Genomic DNA, 23902 nt, shown 5'->3' on the forward strand with positions numbered 1-23902 from the left:
GATGTTAAACTAACTGGCCTGTAGTTTCCTGCTTTCTGTCTCCCTTTTTAAATAAAGGAGTTACATTCGCTATTTTCCAATCTAATGGAAACTTCCCTGAATCTAGGGAATTTTGGAAAATTTGAAGCAACGCGTCTAATATCTCACTAGACATTTCTTTTAGGACTCGAGGATGAAGTCCGTTAGGACCTGGGGACGTGTCAGCCCGCAACTCCAACAATTTGCTCAGTACCACTTCCCTGGTGATTGTAATTTTCTTGAGTTCCTCCCTCTCTTCCATTTCCTGATTTACAGCTATCTCTGGGATGTTACTTGTCTGCTGTATAGTGAAGACCGATGCAAAATACCTATTCAGTTCATCTGTCATTCCCCTTATTAATTCCCCAGACTCACTTTCTGTAGAACCAACGCTCACTTTGTTAACTCTTTTATTTTTAAAATATCTATAGAAACTCTTACTATCTGTTTTATATGTCTAGCTAGCTTTCTCTTGTACTTTAATTTTTCCCTCCTTGTCAATCTTTTAGTCATTCTTTGGTGTTTTTTATATTCTGTCCAACCTTCTGACTTGCCACCCATCTTTGTGCAGTTATATGCTTCTTCATTAAGTTTGATACTATCTTTAACTTTTTTAGTTAACCACTGATAGTGGATCCTCCCCTTGGAATTTTTCTTTCTTGTTGCAATGTATCTATTCTGTATATTCTGAAATATCCCCTTAAATGTCTGCATCTCTATTGACCTATCCCTTAACCTAATTTGCCAGTTCACTTTAGCTAGCTCTGCTTTCATGCCCTCATAATTGCCCTTATTTAAGTTCAAAATACTAGTCTTAGACCCATTCTTCTCTCTCTCTCTCAAACTAAATGTAAAATTCCATCATATTATGATCGCTGCTACCTTGGGACGCCTTCACTATGAGGTCATCAGTTATTCCTATCTCGTTGCACAATACCATGTCTCGTATTGCCTGTTCTCTGGTTGGCTCCACAACATGCTGTTCTAAGAAACAGCATTCTACGAACTCCTCATCTAAGTTACCTTTGCCCAGCTGATTTTTCCAGTCTATATGGAGATTAAAAATCCCCCATGATTATCGCCATACCTTTCTGACAAGCTCCCATTTCTTCCTTTATACTCTGTCCTATTACGTGGTTACTGTTAGGGGGCCTTTACACCATTCCCACGAGTGTCTTCTTGCCTTTATCATTTCTCATCTCTACCCAAACTGCTTCTACATCCTGGTTTCCTGAATTTAGGTCATCCCTCTGTAATGTGCTAATGCCATCATTAATCCACAGAGCCACCCCTCTAACTTTTCCTGGCTTCCTGTGCTTCCTAAATGTTATGTACCCGACAATATTCAGGTCCCAATCTATGTCATCCTGCGGCCATGTCTCTGTAATGGCTGTCAGATGGTACTTATTTATTTCTATTTCTATCAGTTCATCTGTTTTGTTTCAAATGCAATGTGCATTCAAATACAGAGCCTTTAGTTTTGTCCTTTTATTATTTTTGTAACTTCTTGGCTTGACTGCTGATTTACTCTTAGATTTGTATTCTGTCCCTTCCTGTCACGGTCTGTTTATCATTTCCCATATTAATACCTTTTTTTCTCTTGCCTTGTCTCTACTCTTTGATTTATCACATCTTCCCAAATTTGATCCCTTGCCCCCACTATTTAGTTTTAAACCCTCTCTACTTCACTAGTTATGCATCTCACTAGAACACCATCCCCAGCACGGTTCAGGTGTAGACCGTCCCAACAGTACAGTTCCGACTTTCCCCAGTACTGATGCCAGTGCCCCACGAACTGGAACTCACTTCTACCAAACCAGTTTTTGAGCCACATATTAATTTCTCTAATTTTATTTTCCCTGTTCCAATTTGCACGTGGCTCAGGTAATAATCCAGAGATCATGACATTTGAGGTTCTGCTTCTTAATATGGTGCGTTGCTCCTCATACTGACTGTGCAGAACCTCCTTCCTTGTCCTGTCTATGTCATTGGTACCTATATGGACCATGACGACGGGATCCTCTCGCTCCCACTGTAGGTTCCTCTCCAGCCCTGAGCAGATAGCCTGAACCTTGGCACTGGGCAGGCCACGCAGTCTTCTGGATTTTCGCTCTTTTCTGCAGAGAACAGTGTCAATCCCCTTCACTATACTGTCCCCTACTACCACTACATTGCTTTTTGCTCCCCCCACTTGAATGGCTTTTTGTACCACGGTGCCATGGTCAGCTAGCTCATCCACCCTGCAACCCCCACTCTTATTCAAATAAGCTGAAAGAACCTCAAACCTGTTGGACAATCACAAAGGCTGAGGCTCCTGCACTTCTGCCCTCTGTGTCCCCTTGCCTGCCTCAGCTGCAGCCGCATGTTCCTGTCCCTGACCACTGACCAAATCAGAAGACCCTATCCTAAGGGGCGTGACCACCTCCTGGTACAAACTGTCCAGGTAACTTTCCCCCTCCTTGATGTGTTGCAGTGTCTGCAACTCGGCCTCCAGCTCAATGACTCTGATCCGAAGCTCCTTGAGTCACAAACGCTGCAGACATGTTTGCCCTGGTTCACGCTGACATCCAGGAGCTTCCACATGGTGCAGCTGTGACACATTACTTGTCTTGCCATCCATAATGTGTTTTAATTAAGTACTTAATTATTTTATTCAATTGTTTATTTTCCTTTTTATATATTTTATTAACCTTACCACCAGTTCCTATACTATTTTAAACCTTAGGAATAGAATAGAGCTTAACCACTTACCAAATACTCACCAAACAGCGAGCTTCTTCCCCTGTGGTAGAGTAAAAACCAAATTCTCCAGGGTGAAAAAGTTAGAAAAATCAAAGGAGCAGCTCCGTCCCCTCCTCACCCAACTCCCTCAACTGACTGAACTCCCAGCACTCTGTTCATGTCGCATTCATAATTAGATTGATCCAAATTTTACTTTCATTATTTCCCAACTTGCTGCTACTGTTAGATCCAGTCTCTGAACCTGATGCACTCAACAATATTAAAGAAAATTATGTTACACATAGAGTGCTAGAAAATCGCAGATTTCCACTTTGGGGGAGCATCCATGTCATCATTTTAAGTATTGCTTTAATTTAACTCATGTTTCACTAATGGTTCACTAATGTCCTTTAGGGAAGGAAATCTGCTGTCCTTACCTGGTCTGGTCTACATGTGACTCCAGACCCACAGCATTGTGGTTAACTCTTACATGCCCTCTGAAATAGCCTAGCAAGCCACTCCGTTGTATCTAACCGCTACAAAGTCAATAAAAAGGAATGAAACCGGACGAACCAACAGGCATCGACCTAGGCACTGGAAACGACAGCGGCAAACCCAGCCCTGTCGACCCTGCAAAGTCCTCCTTACGAACATCTGGGGCCAAAGTTGGGAGAGCTGTCCCACAGACTGACATAGTCATACTCACGGAATCATACCTTACAGACAATGTCCCAGACACTGCAATCACTATCCCTGGGTATGTCCTGTCCCGGTGGCGGGACAGTGGTCTACAGTAGGGAGGGATTCGCCCTGGGAGTCCTCAACATCGACTCTGCACCCCATGAAGTCTCATGGCATCAGGTCAAACATGGGCAAGGTAACCTCCTACTGATTACCACCTACTACCCTCCCTCAGCTGATGAGTCAGTACTCCTCCATGTTGAACACCACTTGGAGGAAGCACTGAGGGTGGCAAGGGCACAGAATGTACTTTGGGTGGGGAACTTCAATGTCCATCACCAAGAGTGGCTCGGTAGCACCACTACTGACCGAGCTGGCCAAGGCCTAAAGGACATAGCTGCTAGACTGGGTCTGCAACAGGTGGTGAGAGAACCAACAAGAGGGAAAAACATACTTGACCTTATTCTCACCAATCTGCCTGCCACAGATGCTTCTGTCCATGACTGTATTGGTAGGAGTGACCACCGCACAGTCCTTGTGGAGACGAAGTCCCGCCTTCACATTGAGGATACCGTCCATCGTGTTGTGTGACACTATCACTGTGCTAAATGGGATAGATTTCGAACAGATCCAGCAATGCAAAACTGGGCATCCATGAGGTGCTGTGGGCCATCAGCAGCAGCAGAATTGTACTCAACCACAATCTGTAACCTCATGGCCCAGCATATCCCGCACTCTACCATCACCATCAAGCTAGGAGAACAACCCTGGTTCAATGAAGAGTGCAGGAGGACATGCCAGGAGCAGCACCAGGCATACCTCAAAATGTGGTGTCAACCTGGTGAAGCTACAACCCAGGACTACTTGCATGCCAAACTGCATAAGCAGCATGCAATAGACAGAGCTAAGCGATCCCATAACCAACGGATCAGATCTAAGCTCTGTAGTACCACCACATCAAGCCGTGAATGGTGGTGGACAATTAAACAACTAACTGGAGGAGGTGGCTGCACAAATATCCCCATCCTCAATGATGGGGGAGCCCAGCACATCAGTGCGAAAGATAAGGCTGAAGCATTTGCAACAATCTTCAGCCAGAAGTGCCGAGTTGATGATCCATCTCGGCCCCCTCCTGAAGTTCCCAGCATTATACTTGCCAGACTTCAGCCAATTCGATTCACTCCGCATGATATCAAGAAACGACTGAAGGCACTGGATACTACAAAGGCTGTGGGTTCTGACAATATTCTGGCGATAGTATTAAAGACCTGTGCTCCAGAACTTGCTGCACCCCTAGCCAAGCTGTTCCAGTACAGCTACAACACTGGCATCTATCCGGCAATGTGGAAAATTGCCCAGGTATGTCCTGTACACAAAAAGCAGGACAAGTCCAACCCGGCCAATTACTGCCCCATCAGTCTACTCTCAATCATCAGTAAAGTGATGGAAGGTGTCATCAACAGTGCCATCAAGCAGCACTTGCTTCGCAATAACCTGCTCAGATACCCAGTTTGGGTTCTGACAAGGCCACTCAGCAACTGACCTCATTAAAGCCTTGGTTCAAACATGGACAAAAGAGCTGAACTCAAGAGGTGAGGTGAGAGTGACTGCCCTGGTCATCAAGGCAGCATTTGACCGAGTATGGCATCAAGGAGCCTTAGCAAAACTGGAGTCAATGGGAATCAGGGGGAAAACTCTCTGCTGGTTAGAGTCATACCTAGCACAAAGGAAGATGGTTGTGGTTGTTGGAGGTCAATCATCTGAGCTGCAGGACATCACTGCAGGAGTTCCTCAGGGTAGTGTCCTCGGCCCAACCATCTTCAGCTGCTTCATCAATGACCTTCCTTCAATCATAAGGTCAGAAGTAGGGATGTTCGCTGATGATTGCACAATGTTCAGCACCATTCGTGACCCCTCAAATACTGAAGCAGTCCGTGTAGAAATGCAGCAAGACCTGGACAATATCCAGACTTGGGCTGATAAGTGGCAAGTAACATTTGTGCCACACAAGTGCCAGGCAATGACCATCTCCAACAAGAGAGAATCTAACCATCTCCCCTTGACATTCAATGGCATAACATCGCTGAATTCCCCACGATCAACATCCTAGGGGCTACAATTGACCAAAAACTGAACTGGAGTAGCCATATAAATACTGTGGCTACAACAGCAGGTCAGAGGCTAGGAATCCTGCAGCGAGTAACTCACCTCCTGACTCCCCAAAGCCTGTCCACCATCTACAAGGCACAAGTCAGGAGTGTGATGGAATACTCTCCACTCGCATGGATGGGTCAGCTCCAACAACACTCAAGAAGCTCGACACCATCCAGGACAAAGCAGCCCACTTAATTGGTGCACCATCCACAAACATTCACTCCCTCCACCACCGACGCACAGTGGCAGCAGTGTGTACCATCTACAAGATGCACTGCAGCAACGCACCAAGGCTCCTTAGCACCTTCCAAACCCGCGACTTCTACCACCTCGAAGGACAAGAGCAGCAGATGCATGGGAACATCACCACCTCACAAGGACTGCAGCGGTTCAAGAACGCAGCTCACCACCACCTTCTCGAGGGCAATTAGGGTTGTGCAATAAATGCTGGCATAGCCAGTGACGCCCACTTCCCATGAATGAATAAAAAAAATGTTTAAAAGGGCTGTGCCTTTTTGAGTTATTGTGATACTTCATAATTTTTTTTAAAATTAGCACTAATTCACTTTCTGTCCCCACTTTACACACCATAGATCACTACAGTTCCAGTTCCTATTAATGCAACATTGGCAGTGAACCAACATAAACATGGAAATAATCTACTGGTGTTCAATCTGTCCAAATGGGTAATTCAAACAGCTAAACAAATGTGACAAAAGATTAATTTCAGTAAATTCTAATCTTTTGGAGCATTCCTACTGGAGTTACTTGAAGGAATCCAATCGAAATGTATTCATGGTTCACCAGAAGACCAGAAAAGATTACACCTTTTTCGGAATGAGAAATTATTCACATGCAGTCAATTGAGATTAAATGTCCTCTCTTCTGACTCCTGTTTAAAATTTACAGATTAAACCTATCGATCTTCTGAGGTGACGAGAGTTTTCCTCTAGTCATCTCCATGGAGATTTTTTTTTAGACTAGTTAGAGGTATTGTTACGACCAAGGTGGGAAAAATGCACTGTTAATTCAATCCCAATACTCCACTGGTCACAGTATATCAAAAAAGTTTGCCACCTACCAACGAATAGCCAAATTTGGCACTCTTTGTTCCAGAATAAAGCACACCAAACCAGGTTTCTTTAAACAACAACAACAATAACTATTTATTAAAAAATAAATAATAAGTCTTAACTACTAATGAGATAAATCTATATATATATGTAAAGCTCCTTAGTGCCTTAGCCCTCATGCACACACACATAATAAAAAAAAAACTGTTAACCGGGAAAAAAGGATTTTGGTTTACAGCTGTTTCTTCAGAATTCTAGAAGGAATAATAAAAATAAATCAGTTCGTCACGTTCTGGTAGCATGTTTTCGGTACAGTGAGATGTCCCAGAGTCGAATAATCAGATGCCACTCAAAGTCTGTGCAGGTGAGGTTGATGAACAGTCTTTGGGTAGACATTCAAGGCAATTCGACTACAGCAGGCATCACACAGGTCTTTCAGCAGGGGGTGCAGCACGTCTGCTCAGGACTCACAGCATCAACACAGCAGTAGAAGTTTTGTTCAGGTTCCAAGATTTCCCAAAATGCAGGAGGCAACAGGAACCACTCTGGATGCAGGAATTCGTCAGAGACAGGAGGCAATAGGAATCTGCCATCTTTCAAATGCAGGATTTCTTTTCAAGCGATGCAAGTCTCCTTTACAGTCTTTTTCTCCAGTCTCCAGGCAGGTCAGGTCTCAGTTTCAAAATGCCTGTTCTTTATCCAATTCACTTTTTTTTTAAAGTCCAAAGTGAAAGCAAAAAGCTTTCCTGAGCCGGTCACGTGTCTTAGGAGATCAAAACCCCTTACTGTTTCTTTGAAACTGCTTGCTTCTCCTATTCTTGCATACAAAATCAAAATCCAGAAATTCCAGCTATTTGCAGGTGTCCAAGTCTACTGAAAATCCTTTTGTCAGTTTTTAAAACACACAGAAGTCTAAGACTTTTTACTACAAAAATAAAACCTTTTGTAACAATATGCTTTGCTTTGATTTTGTGTCCTTATTTTAAAAAAAGAGTAAAGAGGTTTCTGATTTAATCTCTGGAGTCTGAATGAATAATCTGCCTGTTATTGTACTCGATGTACAGCAGAATCATACATTACATATGCAATGTGGTGCTTAAATTTACTCCGCAGAAGCTTGTAACCTGAATCAATCAGCTTCTGTGGTGGACACCTTTTCATTACAATAAGCTTAAGCATCACGTTATAAAAGAGGTGTTTTATAGCTTCTATGTTAGTTAGCGATGCATAATATCGCATGTTTTGTCAGAGCTCTCTAAAGAGAATATGCTGCATATATATATTTGTATAATAATGCATGTTATAACATAAGTGAATTTTAAAAACTTACTTTAATTTGAAACTCTTTTCCAATGTTTTAGGTTTGCATTTGTTTATTGACTCATAGCCAGCATTTTGATAATTTTTCTATGTGATGCTTCATATGGAATATAATCCTTTAAGCCAAGCTTATTATTTAGGCTGAAAAGTCAAATGAGTACTTGATAAAATTTAAGAATGGAAAAGAAAAGAGTTCTTATGTAAATTTCAAAGTGCCAGTTTTGGATTCTATATGTCAGATATTGAAATGTAATTTTTTTGTACATACAGCTGTTGCAATCTGTTGCCCTCCTAATTTTGCATGCATTTTTTCCATCCCTTCCAGTCAGGCCTGGCCTCCCTCGAAGAGCTGCAACAACTGTTAAAAGCCAAAGAGAGAGTTTTACTTCAGTCTACCAAGGCTCTAACAAACTTTATTGAAGGAAAGCAGTCCACCTTACCCAATGCTGAAGAGGTATGGCATTTGTAGATACGAACAGCAATTAACAGATATTAACGAGTCTTTTAGCAAATGAATGACAATTTTATGCTGATGTCTTCTATCAATGTATGACTACAGGAATGTATATGCCAAAAATTTCACCAGTCTGAACTAAAACTGAATTTAGAATTATTTTAAATTTCATTTAGTCAAAACAATAGTTGGTACATTAGGACTTTGTGTAAATTTCTATATTGCTGGTCTACCATTAATGGTTTTGAAATATCATGATAAAGCTGTTTGCCTTAGAGTAAATGAAATTAAATCTGATTGTTAGTAATCAAAGCTTTGTATTTTCATAGGAAGGTTTGGTTTCTCTTTGGCATGAGGAGGAATCTGACCTACAGCTTCTTGTGGAAGAGACTTGTTCTACCAACCACGCATTAAACCATCCAGCACAGAGGATCTGGCAGCGCATAGTGGATGGCAGCTGGATAGTGGGAGTACAATTATCTGAATCTGTCAGCTTGTAAGTAAATTGGATTTAAAAAGAGGCACAATTTCTCCTGTGTTAAATGTTACCAGTGGTTGAATGAAATAATATTAATAATCAAGAGGAAAAAATAAAGTCTGTACTTGTTGTATATAAATTCAAATTGCTGTGTGGTGCAGATTTTCTGATTTTGGTCATTTTTGTAAAATAATTTGTTTGACAACTCTAAGAGAATGCAGTGTAAACTCCTTGTTTTTAATGTATAATTGGCATCAAAGTAGATGACATTCACACAATACTATTAAACATTAGAATTTGTATGAATTTTCCCTAAAATGAGATTTAAAGGTCAATCATCGGGTCACTCTTCACAAGTGTTGATAGCACAGACAACAAAATTACAGAGAAATCTTGGATTAGCCTTTAGGAAGCATTTTACAACTTTACTAATTATACAGATTACATATACATAATCATATTAAATTCCAACTTTAGATATGGTACAGCTCTTGATAAATATGTAGTCCACCTCAGTATTTAAAGTACCTTGCATGACTAATAAATGTTTCTAGTGCACACAACGCAGATCCTTTGCTATTCTACACAACACTATGTCACATGGTTGGAAATGTATAACTAGATCAGAAAATGTATAATGTTATGGACAGATGGGAAGTGGTGTGGATGACTTCCACTTATCACATCTCAACTGACCACAGATAGTGTTATAAAAAGAGTGTTTTGGTCCCTGAGTGTTTTTAAGGATCAAATAAATCAACAAATGGCTGGTTTTCTCATAGGTAAAAAATATATATATTTTACACAATAACCGAAAAATATTTGTGACTTCACCCACTCACGCATTCACACACAAGAAAAGGTAAAGAGTGGTAGCATGCAATTCGAGTCCAATTGTTGTAAAAGAGTTTGTTGTTTTAAAAAAAAACATTTTGAAGATTTTCGGGAGGAAATCTTACAGCGGCACAGGCCTGAATGTTCGTTGTCTTGAAAAGGATGAAGTATTGCAGGCTCCTTGTGGTTAAGCCCCAATCCGAAGTTGATGGTGGAAATTCTGGTTCACTTTCGCAGATGGGGAGTTCCCAAGATACCTTCAATTTCTCTGCTGCAGTAGTTGAAAGATGTTAGCAGGGCTCCTGCTTGTTTGGAACTGTCTCACAGCTATTCTGGCTGAAAAATACCTTTTCTGGCTGTTCTGCTTCTCTCTCTCTCCAGAGAGACACCTTTTAAGGTAGAAACATGTCAGGGTTGGGTGATGGGTTGTCAGTCAGGTGACTAAGGGCTCTGTCCCCTGAGGTGATTCATACAATGTTCCAGGATATGGGAACCACTGTTACATGATGATATCTGAATGTGGTCCATTTTGATAAATAGGTGTTATTTCACACCTTTTTTTGGCCTTGGCTTCATAGTCAGCCTGCCTGCAAAAGTCTTTGTCAGCTCCATTCCTGGTGTAATGGACTGTTTTCCATTTCAATGTGTTTTCCCCAAAGCATATTCAGATGTGGATAATGGGTTTTGTCTTCAACAGACAAACATGCTTATTGACAGTATAAGAGGGGTCACCTGACCTCTGCTCCATCATGCCTGTAGCACAAATGTGTCCCTTTTTTGTAGTTCAGATCAACAGTTAACTTTTATTTCATAATTTCTCCTGTTCATTTCATATTTCATCTCTGTTCCCTCCGTAAGCATGACGCCACCCTGCCAAAACAGGAAATAATGAAATTCCTTGGTATTTCATTTTTTGGTGTTTTTTGTTTTTAGAAAGAAAGAAGACATAAGATAGCACACATCTGTACACATACATCCCATGCACACCTCAGACTTTCAGTCATGATTTCTTTACAGTTTTCTGGTAGTGCAGTGTTTAAATTTTGGACAGCAAGTCGGCAATAATATTGTTCTTCCCAGCTAAATGTTCAATTTTCAAGTTGGAACAGGTGGAGAAGTAGGCTCCATCAGAACAGTCTGGCATTTTTAACTATGAATTTTTCCAGATATGTGAGGGGGTTGTGGTCACTATAAGATTTGCATTTCTCTGTGTCTGTTATTTGCATAAACTTTGAAATATTGAAGGGCTAGTAGGAGTCCTAGTGCCTCTCTCTCTGTTGTGGAATGTTTTCTTTGGTGTTTGTTTAGCTTTTTTGAGAAATAGCCAATTGGCCTCCCGTGACCCGAATCATCATCTTGTAGTATGACTATTCTTACTCCGACATCACTGGCGTTAATAGCCATCTTGAAGGGTTTTTTTAAAATTTGGGGCTGCCAGTAATAGGTCATTTGTTAAAATCGCCTTTGACTTTTCAAAAGCCATCTGGCACTGCTCTGACCACACTACTTATACATTTTTCCTTAATAAGGCGCTGAGGTTGGGAACAAATTTTCGGTAGAAACTGCACATTCCCAGGAATCGCATGATTTCTTTCTTAGTTTTGGGAACAGTGAAATCTGCCAGGACTTGCACTTTTGCTGCTCATGGCAGTATCACCCTTGGCCTACGATGTGGCCTAAATAGGTGACTTTAGCCTTCGCGAATTCGCTCTTTGTTAAATTGGCCATTAGTTGAGCTTTCAGTAGACCCTTGAAGAGTTCCCTTAAATAGTTCAAGTGGTCTTCCCAGGAATTGCTGTAAACTAACAGGCCATCCAGGTAGACAACACAGTTGTTTAAACTGGCTGCCACCTGGTTCATTGTCTTTAGAACATTGCTGGGTGTTCTTTAAAACGAATAGCGTTACTCTACATGGAAATAAGCCATTGGGGGTGACAAATGCTGAAATTTATTTTGCTTGGGTGGTCATGGGACTTGCCAGTATCCTTTCAATAAATTGATTTTACTAATATAGGTGGAGCTTCCTACTCGGTCAATGCAGTCCGCGATACGGGGGATTGGTATGAGTCTGTTCGGGTTACTGCATTAACTTTGCGGTAATCAATGCAAAGTCTGGTTGATCCATCAGGTTTGGGGAGCTAGTACAATGGGTGAACTCCAGCTGCTTTGGCTGGGTTCAATTAAATCATTGTCCATCATATATTGGATTTCTTGGAGGACCTGAGCCAATTTATCGCGGCTCAGTCTATAAGGGTTTTGTTTTATAGGTAGAGTCTCTCCTACATCTACATCATGTATAGTTAGAGAGGTATGACCTGGTTTGTCCTTGCAAACTTCTTCAAATTCCCTTAGCAGCGTTGCTAGGTCCTTTCGCCACTAGTCAGATAGATAGTCAAATTTTTTATTTAGTCTCCCTAAAATTTCGGTATTTTTCAATTTTACAGTAGTGGGTTCAGTTTGAGAATTTTCTGGGTTCCCTTCCTCCCCTAGTTCATCTTCACTAGTGTTGTCTTCCTCCACTGTTCTCACTGCCTGACACACTCACTGGTCTGGTCTATCTGGTTCACGACTGAATTTTTTTTTAGCATATTTATGTGGTGCAGACTTTGCTTTTTACTCTGGTCTGATGTACTAATTAGGTAATTCACTTCACTGACCTTAACCAATTTTATCTGCAGCACCTGTGGAAGAGTCTACCACTCTAGAATTGGCCTTTATAGCCACTCCAGGCGCTGCTTCACAAACCACTGACCACTTTCAGGCGCTTACCCATTGTCTCTTGAGACAAGGAGGCCAAAGAGGAGGAAGAAGAGGTACAGGTCACTGAATCTGGCTCTTCGGGATTCAACCTGTAAATGGTAACAGTGCCAGAACCTGGTCCCCTGGTTAAAATTCTTGAGCTGCAGCCTTTTTGTCTGCCTGTTTTTTCATATTTTGCTGAGATGCGTTCAAGTGTTCTTTTACAGCACAGGTTTTTAAAAGTCTCTCATGAAAAGTGGATGCGTAATTTAGCAATGAGGTTTCTTCCCTTTGATCCAGGAATTTTTCAATTTCGAGGGGGTGGTCTCTCACCTCATGTCCAAAAAACAATTCAATGGGCTGAAACCTGTGGATTCATTTGGTGAATCTCTGGTAGCGATCAGCAAAAAAACTACTTCTTTATCTGTCATGAATGGCTGCAAACCCCCTTGTGAATTATGTTGTGCATTTGAGTATGAATGTCAACCGCCATTTTATACAGCATTTTTTAAGTTTATACTTATGTGTTCTGATAGTCAAAATGGAGGAGAGAGGTCAGGTGGGACAGCCACTTGAGAAGAGTCTAGCTTTAGGACCCAGGAGATCCCTATCCAACCTGTGTCGACTCGAAACTAACCATTTGTGAGTGCAGCCTGTCCTCTATTATACAGCTGCCGTATGCTAGAGACACATCTCCCTGCAAGAAGTCATCGCCTGTCTTCAAGCTGCATTGACTTTTCTCTCTACGCACTTTTCAACAAGAAAAATTAAAGAGAAGGCCACACTTTGAAAAATCCAGCAAGAAACAAACCAACCCGAAGACAAGCTGCAGTAACAGCGGAAAAGGTCTGATTTCTACCCATTTCCTCTCCGTTTAAAATAAGGTGACTTCAGCAATTAAGTGGTCTCTATTATTACCTTTGAGAGCGCAAAGAAAAAGAAATTTGCAAGAGAAGAGATATCTCCAACAGCTCCTCCTCTATTCGGCATTTCTAATCGGTGATCTCCAATTTTTGGACTCTTTATTTTGTTAATATAAATGGGCATTTCTTTTCACTGAAATCCATATTGTGTGCAGTTTTGGTCTCTTTATCTGAGGAAGGATGTTCTTGCCTTGGAGGCAGTGCAAAGAAAATTTACTAGGCTGATTCCTGGGATGGCAGGATTGACGTATGAGGAGAGATTGGGTCAACTCGGCCTATATTCACTAGAGTTTAGAAGAATGAGAGGGGATCTCATAGAAACCTGTAAAATTCTAACAGGACTAGACAGGCTAGATGCAGGGAGGATGTTCCCGATGGCTGGGGAGTCCAGAACCAGGGGTCACAGTCTCAGGATACGGGGTATGCCATTTAGAACTGAGATGAGGAGAAATTTCTTCACTCAGAGGATGGTGAACCTGTGGAATTCTCTACCGCAGAAGGCAGTGGAGGCCAAGTTATTAAATATATTCAAGAAGGAGATAGATATATTAATGCCAGTGGGATCAAGAGATATGGGGAGAAAGTGGGAACTAGACGATCAGCCATGATCTTTTTTGAATGGCGGAGCAGGCCCAAAGGGCCGAATGGCCTACCCCGCTTCTATTTTCTATGTTTCTATGTTAGCTAGTAGTTAAGATAAGTTTCTATTTAATAAATGTCCTTGCCTTTTTTATGATTTTAACTTTTCTCTGCATGTTTGTAAGCGTGCATGGCAAAGTTAAACCCCCTTCCCGAGTCTAAGAGTGTGTTTTAACTTTAAAGTCTGTGTTGTTGAAGTTGTCATTTATTATTCGGGTTTAAGAGAGAAGAAATTGAATCTCCAATCTATTTACAGACAGGTGGTTGAAAAAACAGGGAAATTTGATCAGAAGGAAAAAAAATTAAATTAACTGCCTGTTTGTAACTTAGAAATTGGGAGCTCAAGTCCTGGGATAAACCCATGAAAGACCAAATTTAAGAAACAAGCTGATTCAGAAATTAAAATAAACTGATTGGAAGCCAAAAGGGAAAAATCTAGACCGCAAAAACAAACTCTCTTACTCTAACATTAGAAAATGGGACACTTTGATTCAAAGATGTTTCTGGAGCAAGGTGATATAACTGCTGAAACGCTGGCAACCCTGAGTACAGACCAGTTAAAAGCTATAGCTGGGGAGATACAAGTGAAACTACCCAGAAAGGTGAAATGAACTGAAGTCCTAAAAGTGCTGGCTGAGCACTTAGGACACAATCCCATTCCAAAACAGGTAGATGAGGGATTAACTCCTGAAACTGTCCCATCTCCCAAGGCCAGATTGGAACTGGCAAAACTCAGGATGCAACTAGAGTTTCAGGAAAGAGAAAAGCAGAAAGAAATAGAGAGAGAGGAAAGAGAAAAGGAAAGAGAGAGAGAAAGATAGAGGAAGGGTTTTCCAGCCAGTAGAAAGTAGCGGGACTGCTACGATGGGCACAAGAAATTCAGGGTCACTTAACAGAGAAGGCTCAAGAGGTCTGATCTATGCTGACCCCTGAAATATCTGCTAATTATGAGCAAACCAAAGCTGACATCCATAGTGCTTATGAGTTAGTCCCAGAGGCATATCACCAGCAATGCAGAAAGAAACCCATGCAAACTTATTTTGAAATCAAAAGGCGAAAGCTAATCGCTTTCGACCCGTGGATCCAGTCTGTAAAAATATAGCGCACCTGTGAGGAATTACGCGAGCTAATATTGCTGGAGGAATTTAAAAATTGCCTACTCCGCAACCGAAGAGTGCACTTGGAGGAGCAGAGAGTCCACACAGCTAGAGAGGCTGCAGTTGCTGCCAATAGCTATGACCTCACACATAGGTCTGGCAACTCAGGCAGATCCTTTCAAAGCCACCCCCAAAAACCGTGGGAGAATAGGAAGGGAGAGTGGGATAAAAAGGGAGCCACACCTGGAAAGGTGTACAAACGAGGGTGCAAAGTCCCCAAGTCCACAAAGAGACCAGTGTCAACAAAGTGGGTCTCTCCTGGCCAGAATACTGGAGACTAAAGGGAAAGCCAATGAGTTTAATAGGTCTCTGCAAGGGCGGTCTCAAGGAGGATACCTCAATAAAGAGCATAGCAGGACCAGCAGAGCTCCTCACTGCAGAGCCTCGACCCTCTGAGGATATTACCCTATGTGTTGCAGGACAGGACAACATCCCCGAGAGTTACCGGAGTTTTATTCTATAAGGAACTGTGCCCCCCTACTCTTCCCCGGAGATGAGCAAGTCCATTGTACTGCTCAGGGATACAGGGGCAACTCAGTCCTTAATATTAGAGAACAGCCTAAGCCTTCCCCTGAAACCTCCAAGAAAGCCAAGGCCCTGATCAGTGGATTGGTTACAGAGGCGGTTGGTTACCTGTCTGTTCCCCTCCATCAAGTCCACCTAAAGTGCAACCTAGCCTCAGGCCCCATAACTGTAGGAATTGTCCCAGAATTACCGATAGCAGGGATAGACTTCCTACTGGGAAATGACTTGGCTGGTAGCAAGATAATAGCAACCCCTAAAATTATAGACCAGACCAGCGAAACCATGGAAACCGAACAACAACAAGAGGAATTACCAGGGATCTTCCCCAATTGTGTAGTGACTCAGTCCCAGCCCAGACTGGGCTGATTAGTTGAAAGGGAGCCAGTGCCCCAGTTGGATGAGCCAGAGGGTTGGTTAGCTGAAATTTTCTTTAAGAACCTATCTGAAGGGGAGGAGGTGCTCAGTCGGGCCTCCCTAATTGACGCCCAGCAGGCAGATCCTGACATAAAGTGCATTACACAGTATCCTTGTTCTGAGGTCGAGTCCACCCCGATCCCTGAGTGTTATTACGTACGAGATGGGGTAGTAATGCGAAAATGGAGAACTCCCGGGAGATCTGCGGAGGAGGAGTGGACAGTGCTCCACAAGATTGTAGTGCCCTCATAATAGCGACGAGATTTTGCAGATGACCCATGCTATCCCAATGGCTGGACATGTGGGTACTCGGGAAACTTTAGCCCGAGGAAGTAAACACTTTTTCTGGCCTCACCTCCGGTCCGATGTGACCGAATATTGCAAAACCTGCCATGATTGCCAGGTTGCACGAAAACCCCAGGCCACAATTAAACCGGCCCCCCTCAAATCCATTCCGGCATTCGGCAAACCCTTTGACCGAATATTGATAGACTGTGTGGGACCACTACCCAAACTAAGACCGGCTATCAATACCTGCTTACTATAATGGACCTAGCCACCCGATTCCCCAAAGCCATACCCCTCAGGAAAATCACGGCCAAGGCCATGATCGAAGGACTAATCCAGTTCTTCACCCGGTATGGTCTGCCGAGGGAGATTCAATCAGACCAGGGATCCAACTTCATGTCACGAGTGTTTCAGGAGGTTGTACATGGCTTGGGAATCACGCAGCTGAAGCCCACAGCGTATCACCCTCAGTCCCAGGAAGTGCTAGAAAGGTATCACCAGACCTTGAAAACCATGATTAGGATCTACTGCTCTGAGTATCCCAATGACTGGGACAAAGATTTAGGGTTCCTACTGTTTGCCACCAGGGACTCCCCAAATGAGTCCACGGGCTTCAGCCCCTTTGAATTAATCTATGGGCATGAGGTGTGGGGCCCCCTGAAGCTCCTGAAAGAGAAATTCCTCGAGCACCAGAAAGACAACTCCACCTGGGAGTACGTCTCTTCAATGCCTGTGCTGTGGCTAAAGAGCATCTAAGGGCCTCACAGAAAATTATGAAACAACAAGCAGAGAGGTATGCCCGGGCCTGGACCCTGCAACCAGGAGACCAGGTCAAATGCTACTACACCAACTACTGACCCTTTCCCAGCCATATTCAGTGGCCCATATCAAGTGGTTAAACGGGTCAGCACAGTAAATTACTTGATCCACACCCCTGACAGGAGGAAGAAGCACAGATTATGCCATATTAATATGCTGAAGAAATATCACAGCAAAGAGCCCGGTCAACCGGTGAGTGTTTGCCAGAAGCTGGAAATATATGAGGACAGCCAGGAGGAGTCAATCGAGGAGGAAGAGACCCTGGTTGAACCCCTGGCTACCAGACTGGCAAACACAGAAGTCTTAAAAGACTTAACCATGCAGCTGACACCCCTAACACAAAAGCAGCAGGAGGACATGCCCACCCTGCTAAAAAAAAAATTCAAAGAAATCTGTAAAGATCAGCCAGGGTGTACCACCTTAGCAGTTCATAACGTGGATTTGGGGGAGACACCACCGATCAAACAAAGCCCCTACTGGCTGAGCCCTAACAAGCTAGCTCAGATTAGACAGGAAATCCAGTACATACTGGATAAGGATAGAATTGAGCCCAGCCAAAGTAGTTGGAGCTTTCCAATTGTACTGGTCCCAAAGCCGGATGGATCCACACGGCTCTGTGGTGATCACAGAAAAGTAAACACTGTAACCAGAGCCAGTTTCTATCCAATCCCATGCCTTGAGGATTGTCTAGACAAGGTGGGCCACTCAGCCTATCTCAGCAAAATTGACCTTTATAAAGGGTGCTGGCAAGTCCCTATGACCCCCAGAGCAAGAGAGATCTCTGCCTTTATCACCCCGGATGGCCTTTATGTGTGTAAGGTTATGCCCTTTGGTCTTAAAAATGCCCCAGCAACATTTCAGAGGTTGACAAATCAGGTATTAGCTGGGCTTAGCAATTGTACTGTGTACCTGGATGATTTGATCATTTACAGTAATACCTGGGACAAGCATTTAAACCACCTGGAAGCTGTGTTCCAGGGTCTGAAAAGGGTAAACCTTGTGCTGAACTTGGGGAAAAAAGCGAGTTCGCTAAGGCCAGAGTGACTAACCTGAATCATGTAGTGGAACAGGGAACTGTTTTAACCTGCGAAGCCAACGTACATGCCCTAGTCAAATTCCCTATTGCTAAGAACCAGCGGGAGATCAGGCAATTCCTAGGGATATGTGGGTTTTACAGAAAGTTTGTCCCAAACTTTAACACCCTAGCCGCCCCACTAACAGATGTCCTGATGAAAAAGGTAAAGGTGATATGGACAGGGGTGTGCCAGGAGGTCTTTACAAAATTGAAAGCCATTCTGGTGAATGAGCCTGTATTAGCCGCCGCAGACTTCAGCAAATATTTTAGAGTGGCCATTGATACTAGTGATTTAGGAGCAGGAGCAGTTAATCCACCTTCCCGAGTTTGAGTGTGTTAATAAACCCTACTTCTTTGTTTTAACTTTAAAATCCGTGTTGTTGAAGCAGTCATTTATTATTAGGGTTTAAGGGAGGGAAAGAAATTCAATCTCTAATCTATTTACGGACCGGTGGTTGAAAAAACAGGGAAATTTGATCAGAGGGAAAACAAATTAAATTAACTACCTGTTCGTAACATATCCCAATCATGGGGATAATCACAGCTTGGCCGTGTGAGCCGCATGGAAGATGGCAGGATCCCCAAGGACACGTTGTACAGCGAGCTCGTCACTGGTATCAGACCCACCGGCCGTCCATGTTTCCACTTTAAAGACGTCTGCAAACGCGACATGAAGTCCTGTGACATTGATCACAAGTCGTGGGAGTCAGTTGCCAGCGATCGCCAGAGTTGGCGGGCAACCATAAAGGCGGGGCTAAAGCGTGGCGAGTCGAAGAGACTTAGCAGTTGGCAGGAAAAAAGACAGAAGCGCAAGGAGAGAGCCAACTGTGTAACAGCCCCGACAACCAATTTTATCTGCAGCACCTGTGGAAGAGTCTGTCACTCTAGAATTGGCCTTTATAGCCACTCCAGACGCTGCTGCACAAACCACTGACCACCTCCAGGCGCTTACCCATTGTCTCTCGAGACAAGGAGGCCAAAGAAGAAGAAGATGCCCTGATGGTTGTGTTAAGGGTTTGATGGTATCATGCCAAAGCCCCTTGTGACTGTGGGTGATGTGCTGAAGATTTCAGCTGGTCAATACCAAGGCTGCGTATGACTTCTTCGAACATTCGGGACCTGAAATTAGTTCCTTGATCGAACTGTATTTCTTTGGGCAGTCCATATCGGGTGAAAACCAGGGTCAGGCCCACGACTACAGCTTTAGCTGTAATTTTCCTCAAGTGTATGGCTTCTGGGAAGTGGGTGGCCATATCCAAGATAGTTAGGAGGTATTGGTAGCCTGTGCTATTATTGGGTAGAGGTCCCACGCAATCAACCAGAACTCTGCTGAAAGGTTGCTCAAAAGCGGGAATGGGGATTAGTGGAACAAGTTTGATTGTAGGTTGTGGTTTCCCAAAAACCTGACAGATATGGCAAGTCCTGCAAAGTTTAACCACACGTTTATGGATTTGAGGCCAGTAAAAGAGTTGGCTTATCCAGGCCTGGGTCTTTCTGATACTCAAGTGCCCAGCTATTGGGATTTTAGGGAAATTCTCAAAATCTCCCTATGATATTTAGGGGGAGGGGGACTACAATTTGGTGGACCACTGTCCATTCCTCCTCTATAGGTTGCTGCGATGGTCCCCATTTCCTCAATATTACTCCATTTTTAAAGTAATAACATTCAGGCAGTTTCTCTGCCTCTGCCACTGAACAGGTGGTCTGTGTGATTCTTTTTAAAGCAGGGTCTGCCTGCTGGGCTTCAATTAAAGAGGGTCTACTATATACCTCCTTTTCCTCCCCTAAATCGCCAAAAAAGATTTCAGCCATCCAGACCTTGGGGTCATCAGGCTGAATTACTGGCTCAGCTTGCTCTGGTGGAACTTGCTTAACCATGGACCTGGTTGCCATGCAGTCAGGGAATATTCCAGGGCCTTCCTCCTAGTTTTGTTCTGTCTCCTTGTCCTCATTTGGCTGGTCTAAGACCACTAGGGCTGCTATCACCCTACCTCCAGCCAAATCATTGCCTAGCAGCAAATCTATTCTGACCACAGGCAGACTATGAGTAATCCATACTGTAACTGGTCCAGAGACTAGGTTACACTAAGGTGGACACAATATAGGGGTACAGACATGTACCGACCTTCAATGCCTTTTATCAGAACCTTTGCCTTTAACGAGCTTACTAGTGGAAAGCTCATGCCTTTATCCAGCATTAAAGATTGGGTGTCCCCTGTATCTCTGAGCAGGACAGTGGACTTGTGTGTCTAATCAGAGGGGTACGGGGACACCTTTCCATTTAAAGCGAAATCCTGGTAACCCTCAGGAATTTTTTCTGTTTCTGTCACACCTGTGGTGGTATTCTTTGAGGGGTCCTTCACTGTGGTGAGGGCCACAGGCTTGTCTGCCTTGCTGCCTGCTAAGGCACCCTTTTCTAGGCTAGTCTTGTGAACTCCCACAAAACTCACTGGCCTCCCATTTAATTTCCAGCACGGCTTACACATGCTCAGCTTTGCTACAATGGGAATACATGGGTCTGTGGAAAACATTCCTACCCTCTGCACTTCCTTTCCTGACTTGTGGAGGAGCCCTGCATTCTTACTTTTAGTTTCCCTTTCGCTGGCAACCCATCTTTTCTCACTCCCACTTTCTGTCCTTCCCAGACCTCTGGGGATTACTCTGCAAGGATTTTCCTTGATAAAAGGAGTTATGGGTGAGCTCATAATCATATGCCATTATAGCAGCTTCTCTCACCCTTGTGACCCTTTGTTCCTCAATATGGGTCTTTTTGTTGATGGGAATACTGTTTTTAAATTTTTCTAATAAAATTACCTCTCTCAAATTTTCATATGAGGTCTAACTTGAGAGATCATTTCCAGTGATCGAAAGCCATGTGTCTAATTCTTTCAAATTCAATAAAGGTTTGGGCAGGTCTTTTCCTAGCTTTTCTAAACTTTTGCCAATATGCTTCAAGGACTAACACTAATGCATTTAAGATTGCAGTTTTTAGTCGTTCGTAATCGAAAGAGCTTTCTTCTGATAACATGGAATGAGCTTCACAAGCTCTACCCACCAATTCGCCTTGTAAAAGGAGAGTCCAATATACTTATGGCAATTTTAGCCTGGTAGCTATTTTCTCAAAAGAGATGAAATGCAACTTGACCTCCTCGTTAAATTTTGACACTAATCGTGATGTCTCAAAGCATCAAAGTTTTGTTCCGAACTGGGGTTACAATTTGAATTGTTGGTGGCATTCCCACCTTGCTTCTTCAATTTGTCTAACTCAAACTGTCTCACCACTGCCTCCTTTTGCACCTGCATCTCTCTTTCCTCTTTTCCCTTTTGTAAATGTAATTCCACTTTTCACGTTTCAAATTGAATTCTAGCTACGGCTATCTTTTCAGTTTCAGATTCCATGCTTGCTTCTTCTAGTTCAGGTGTAAGATTAAAATGGCGAGCTAGATTCTTAAGTATTTCAGGTTTCTTTATTTTTTTGTTTGAGCGTGACTGCTACCTGGGGAGCTACAGCTTTTAAATCTTCAATACTTAATTGATTTAAGGTATCGTAGGATACTTCCTGCTCTACAAACACTTTAGCATCAAAGGTGGCCATGCCTTTGTTTTTTAGCACCGTGGAGAAAAAAACGTACGGGAAAACCTGCCTGTTTAATTTTTTACAATTTTAGGGATCAATTTCCTCCAGTTCCAAATCTCTTGTATAATCTGATGTTTCAGAATTCCGGATGACCCCAATCTGTTATGGACTGATGGTAAGTGGTGAGGGTGGCTTCCACTTTTTGCCTGTCAACTGACTGCAGATAGAGTTTTAAAAATAGTGTTTTATTCCCTGAGTGTTTTTAAGGGTGAAATAAATAGAAAAACGACAGGTCTTCCGTTAGGATAAAAAAGATTTTTTACACAATAACCAAAAAATATTTGCAGCTTCTTGGACATGTAATTCCCCAGCACACTCTTGGACAAATCTTTCACACTCTGGCCGCACTGAGAACTCTCTTTGGCATCTCTAGCAAACACGGGGCTCCCCTAGCATGCTTTTGTGCAACCCAGCACACTCTTGGACATTACTGACACACTTTGCCATCCAGAGTACACTCTTGGGCATCCCAGAATACTCTTTGGCACACCAACACACTCTGGACACCTCTAGTACACTCTTACGCATCACCAGCACTCACTTGAACAACCCGAACACCCTATTGGGCAACACTAGCAGTCCTGGAACCCACTTGCCATCACCTAGCACACTCTTGGGCAACCCTAGTACTCACTTGGGCACCCCTAGTGCACTCTTGCGTACCCTGATCACACACTTAGACACCTCTACCACACAGTTGGGCAATCCTAGCATCTTCTTGGGCACATCTTTCACACTCTGAGCACTCCAAGCACACATTTGGGTAAACTGGCCCACTTCTGGATACCTCTAGCAGATACTTGGATAGTCTATCACACACTCGCCATCCCCTAGCACATGTTTGGTCACCCCTATCATACTCTTGCCATCTCCTAAAACACTCTTGGGAACACCTAGCACACTCTTCTGCACCCCATCACACTCTTGGACACCACTAGCAAACTCTTGCCATCCCCAAGTACACTCTTCGGCACCCCTAGTACACTCTTGGACAAACCTAGCAGACTCTTGGGTACTCCTACCACACACTTGGATACCCTAGCGCACTACTCCCATCCCCTAGCATATGTTTGACCACAGCTAGAAAACTCTTGGGTACCCCTTGAACACACTCTGGGCATCCTTAGGACACACTTATGCAACCCTTGCATATGCTTAGGAAACCCTAGCAAACAGGCCATCCCCTAACTCACTTTTGGTCACCGCTACCATATTCTTGGGAACTCTAGGCACACTCTTCTTCGCCCCTGTCACACTTCGGTCACCCCTAGCGCTCACATGTGCGCGCCGAGAAAGCTTTTGGGGACCCCAGCATACACTTGGACACCACTAGAAAACTCTTGCCATCACTAGTACTCTGTTGGACACCCAACACTCTTTGGCACACCTAATACACTCTTGGGCACAACAAGCACAGATTTGGGCAACACTAGCTCAGTCTAGGGAACCCCTATCATTGACTTGGACAAACTAGCACACTCTTGCCATCCCCTAGCACATGTTTGGCCACAACTAGCACACTCTGGGCATCCCTAGAACACTCTTGACCACCCTAGCATACACTTGGGCACACCTAGCACACTCTGCGCGCCGCTACTCTACACTTGGACAGCCCTAGCACGATCTAGGCACTCCTACCACACACAGGCCATCACCTAGCACACTCTTGAGTACCGTAGGACACACTTCTGCAACCCTTTCACATGCTTGGGCACCCTTAGCACCTGCTGCCATCCCCTGGCACACTCTTGGGCACACAAGTACATATGGGCTCAGTAAGCACACATTTGGCCAACCTTAACCCACGCCGGGCATCCTGAGCACCCGCTTGGGCGCACCAGTACACTCCTGGCTACACCGAGCACACACTTGGACAACCCTATCACATTCTTGAACACACTTCTGCAACCTTGCACATGCTTGGGCACCCCTAGCACCTGCTGCCATCCAATA

At 43.6% G+C, this 23902-nt stretch overlaps 1 protein-coding gene across 5 annotated transcripts in view; it reads left to right on the forward strand.

The window, feature by feature from the left end:
- fancb (FA complementation group B) overlaps positions 1-23902 on the forward strand; it is a 63490-nt gene that overhangs the window by 22117 nt on the left and 17471 nt on the right. For all 5 annotated transcript variants that reach the window (XM_068040442.1, XM_068040439.1, XM_068040440.1 and 2 more), the window contains exons 5-6: positions 8293-8421; positions 8751-8917. In XM_068040442.1, coding sequence (XP_067896543.1) covers positions 8293-8421; positions 8751-8917 — 296 coding nt within the window. The remainder of the gene's footprint in view (positions 1-8292; positions 8422-8750; positions 8918-23902) is intronic.

Source organism: Heterodontus francisci, chromosome 10 (genome assembly GCF_036365525.1).
Source record: "Heterodontus francisci isolate sHetFra1 chromosome 10, sHetFra1.hap1, whole genome shotgun sequence".
Classification (NCBI taxonomy): Eukaryota; Metazoa; Chordata; class Chondrichthyes; order Heterodontiformes; family Heterodontidae; genus Heterodontus; species Heterodontus francisci.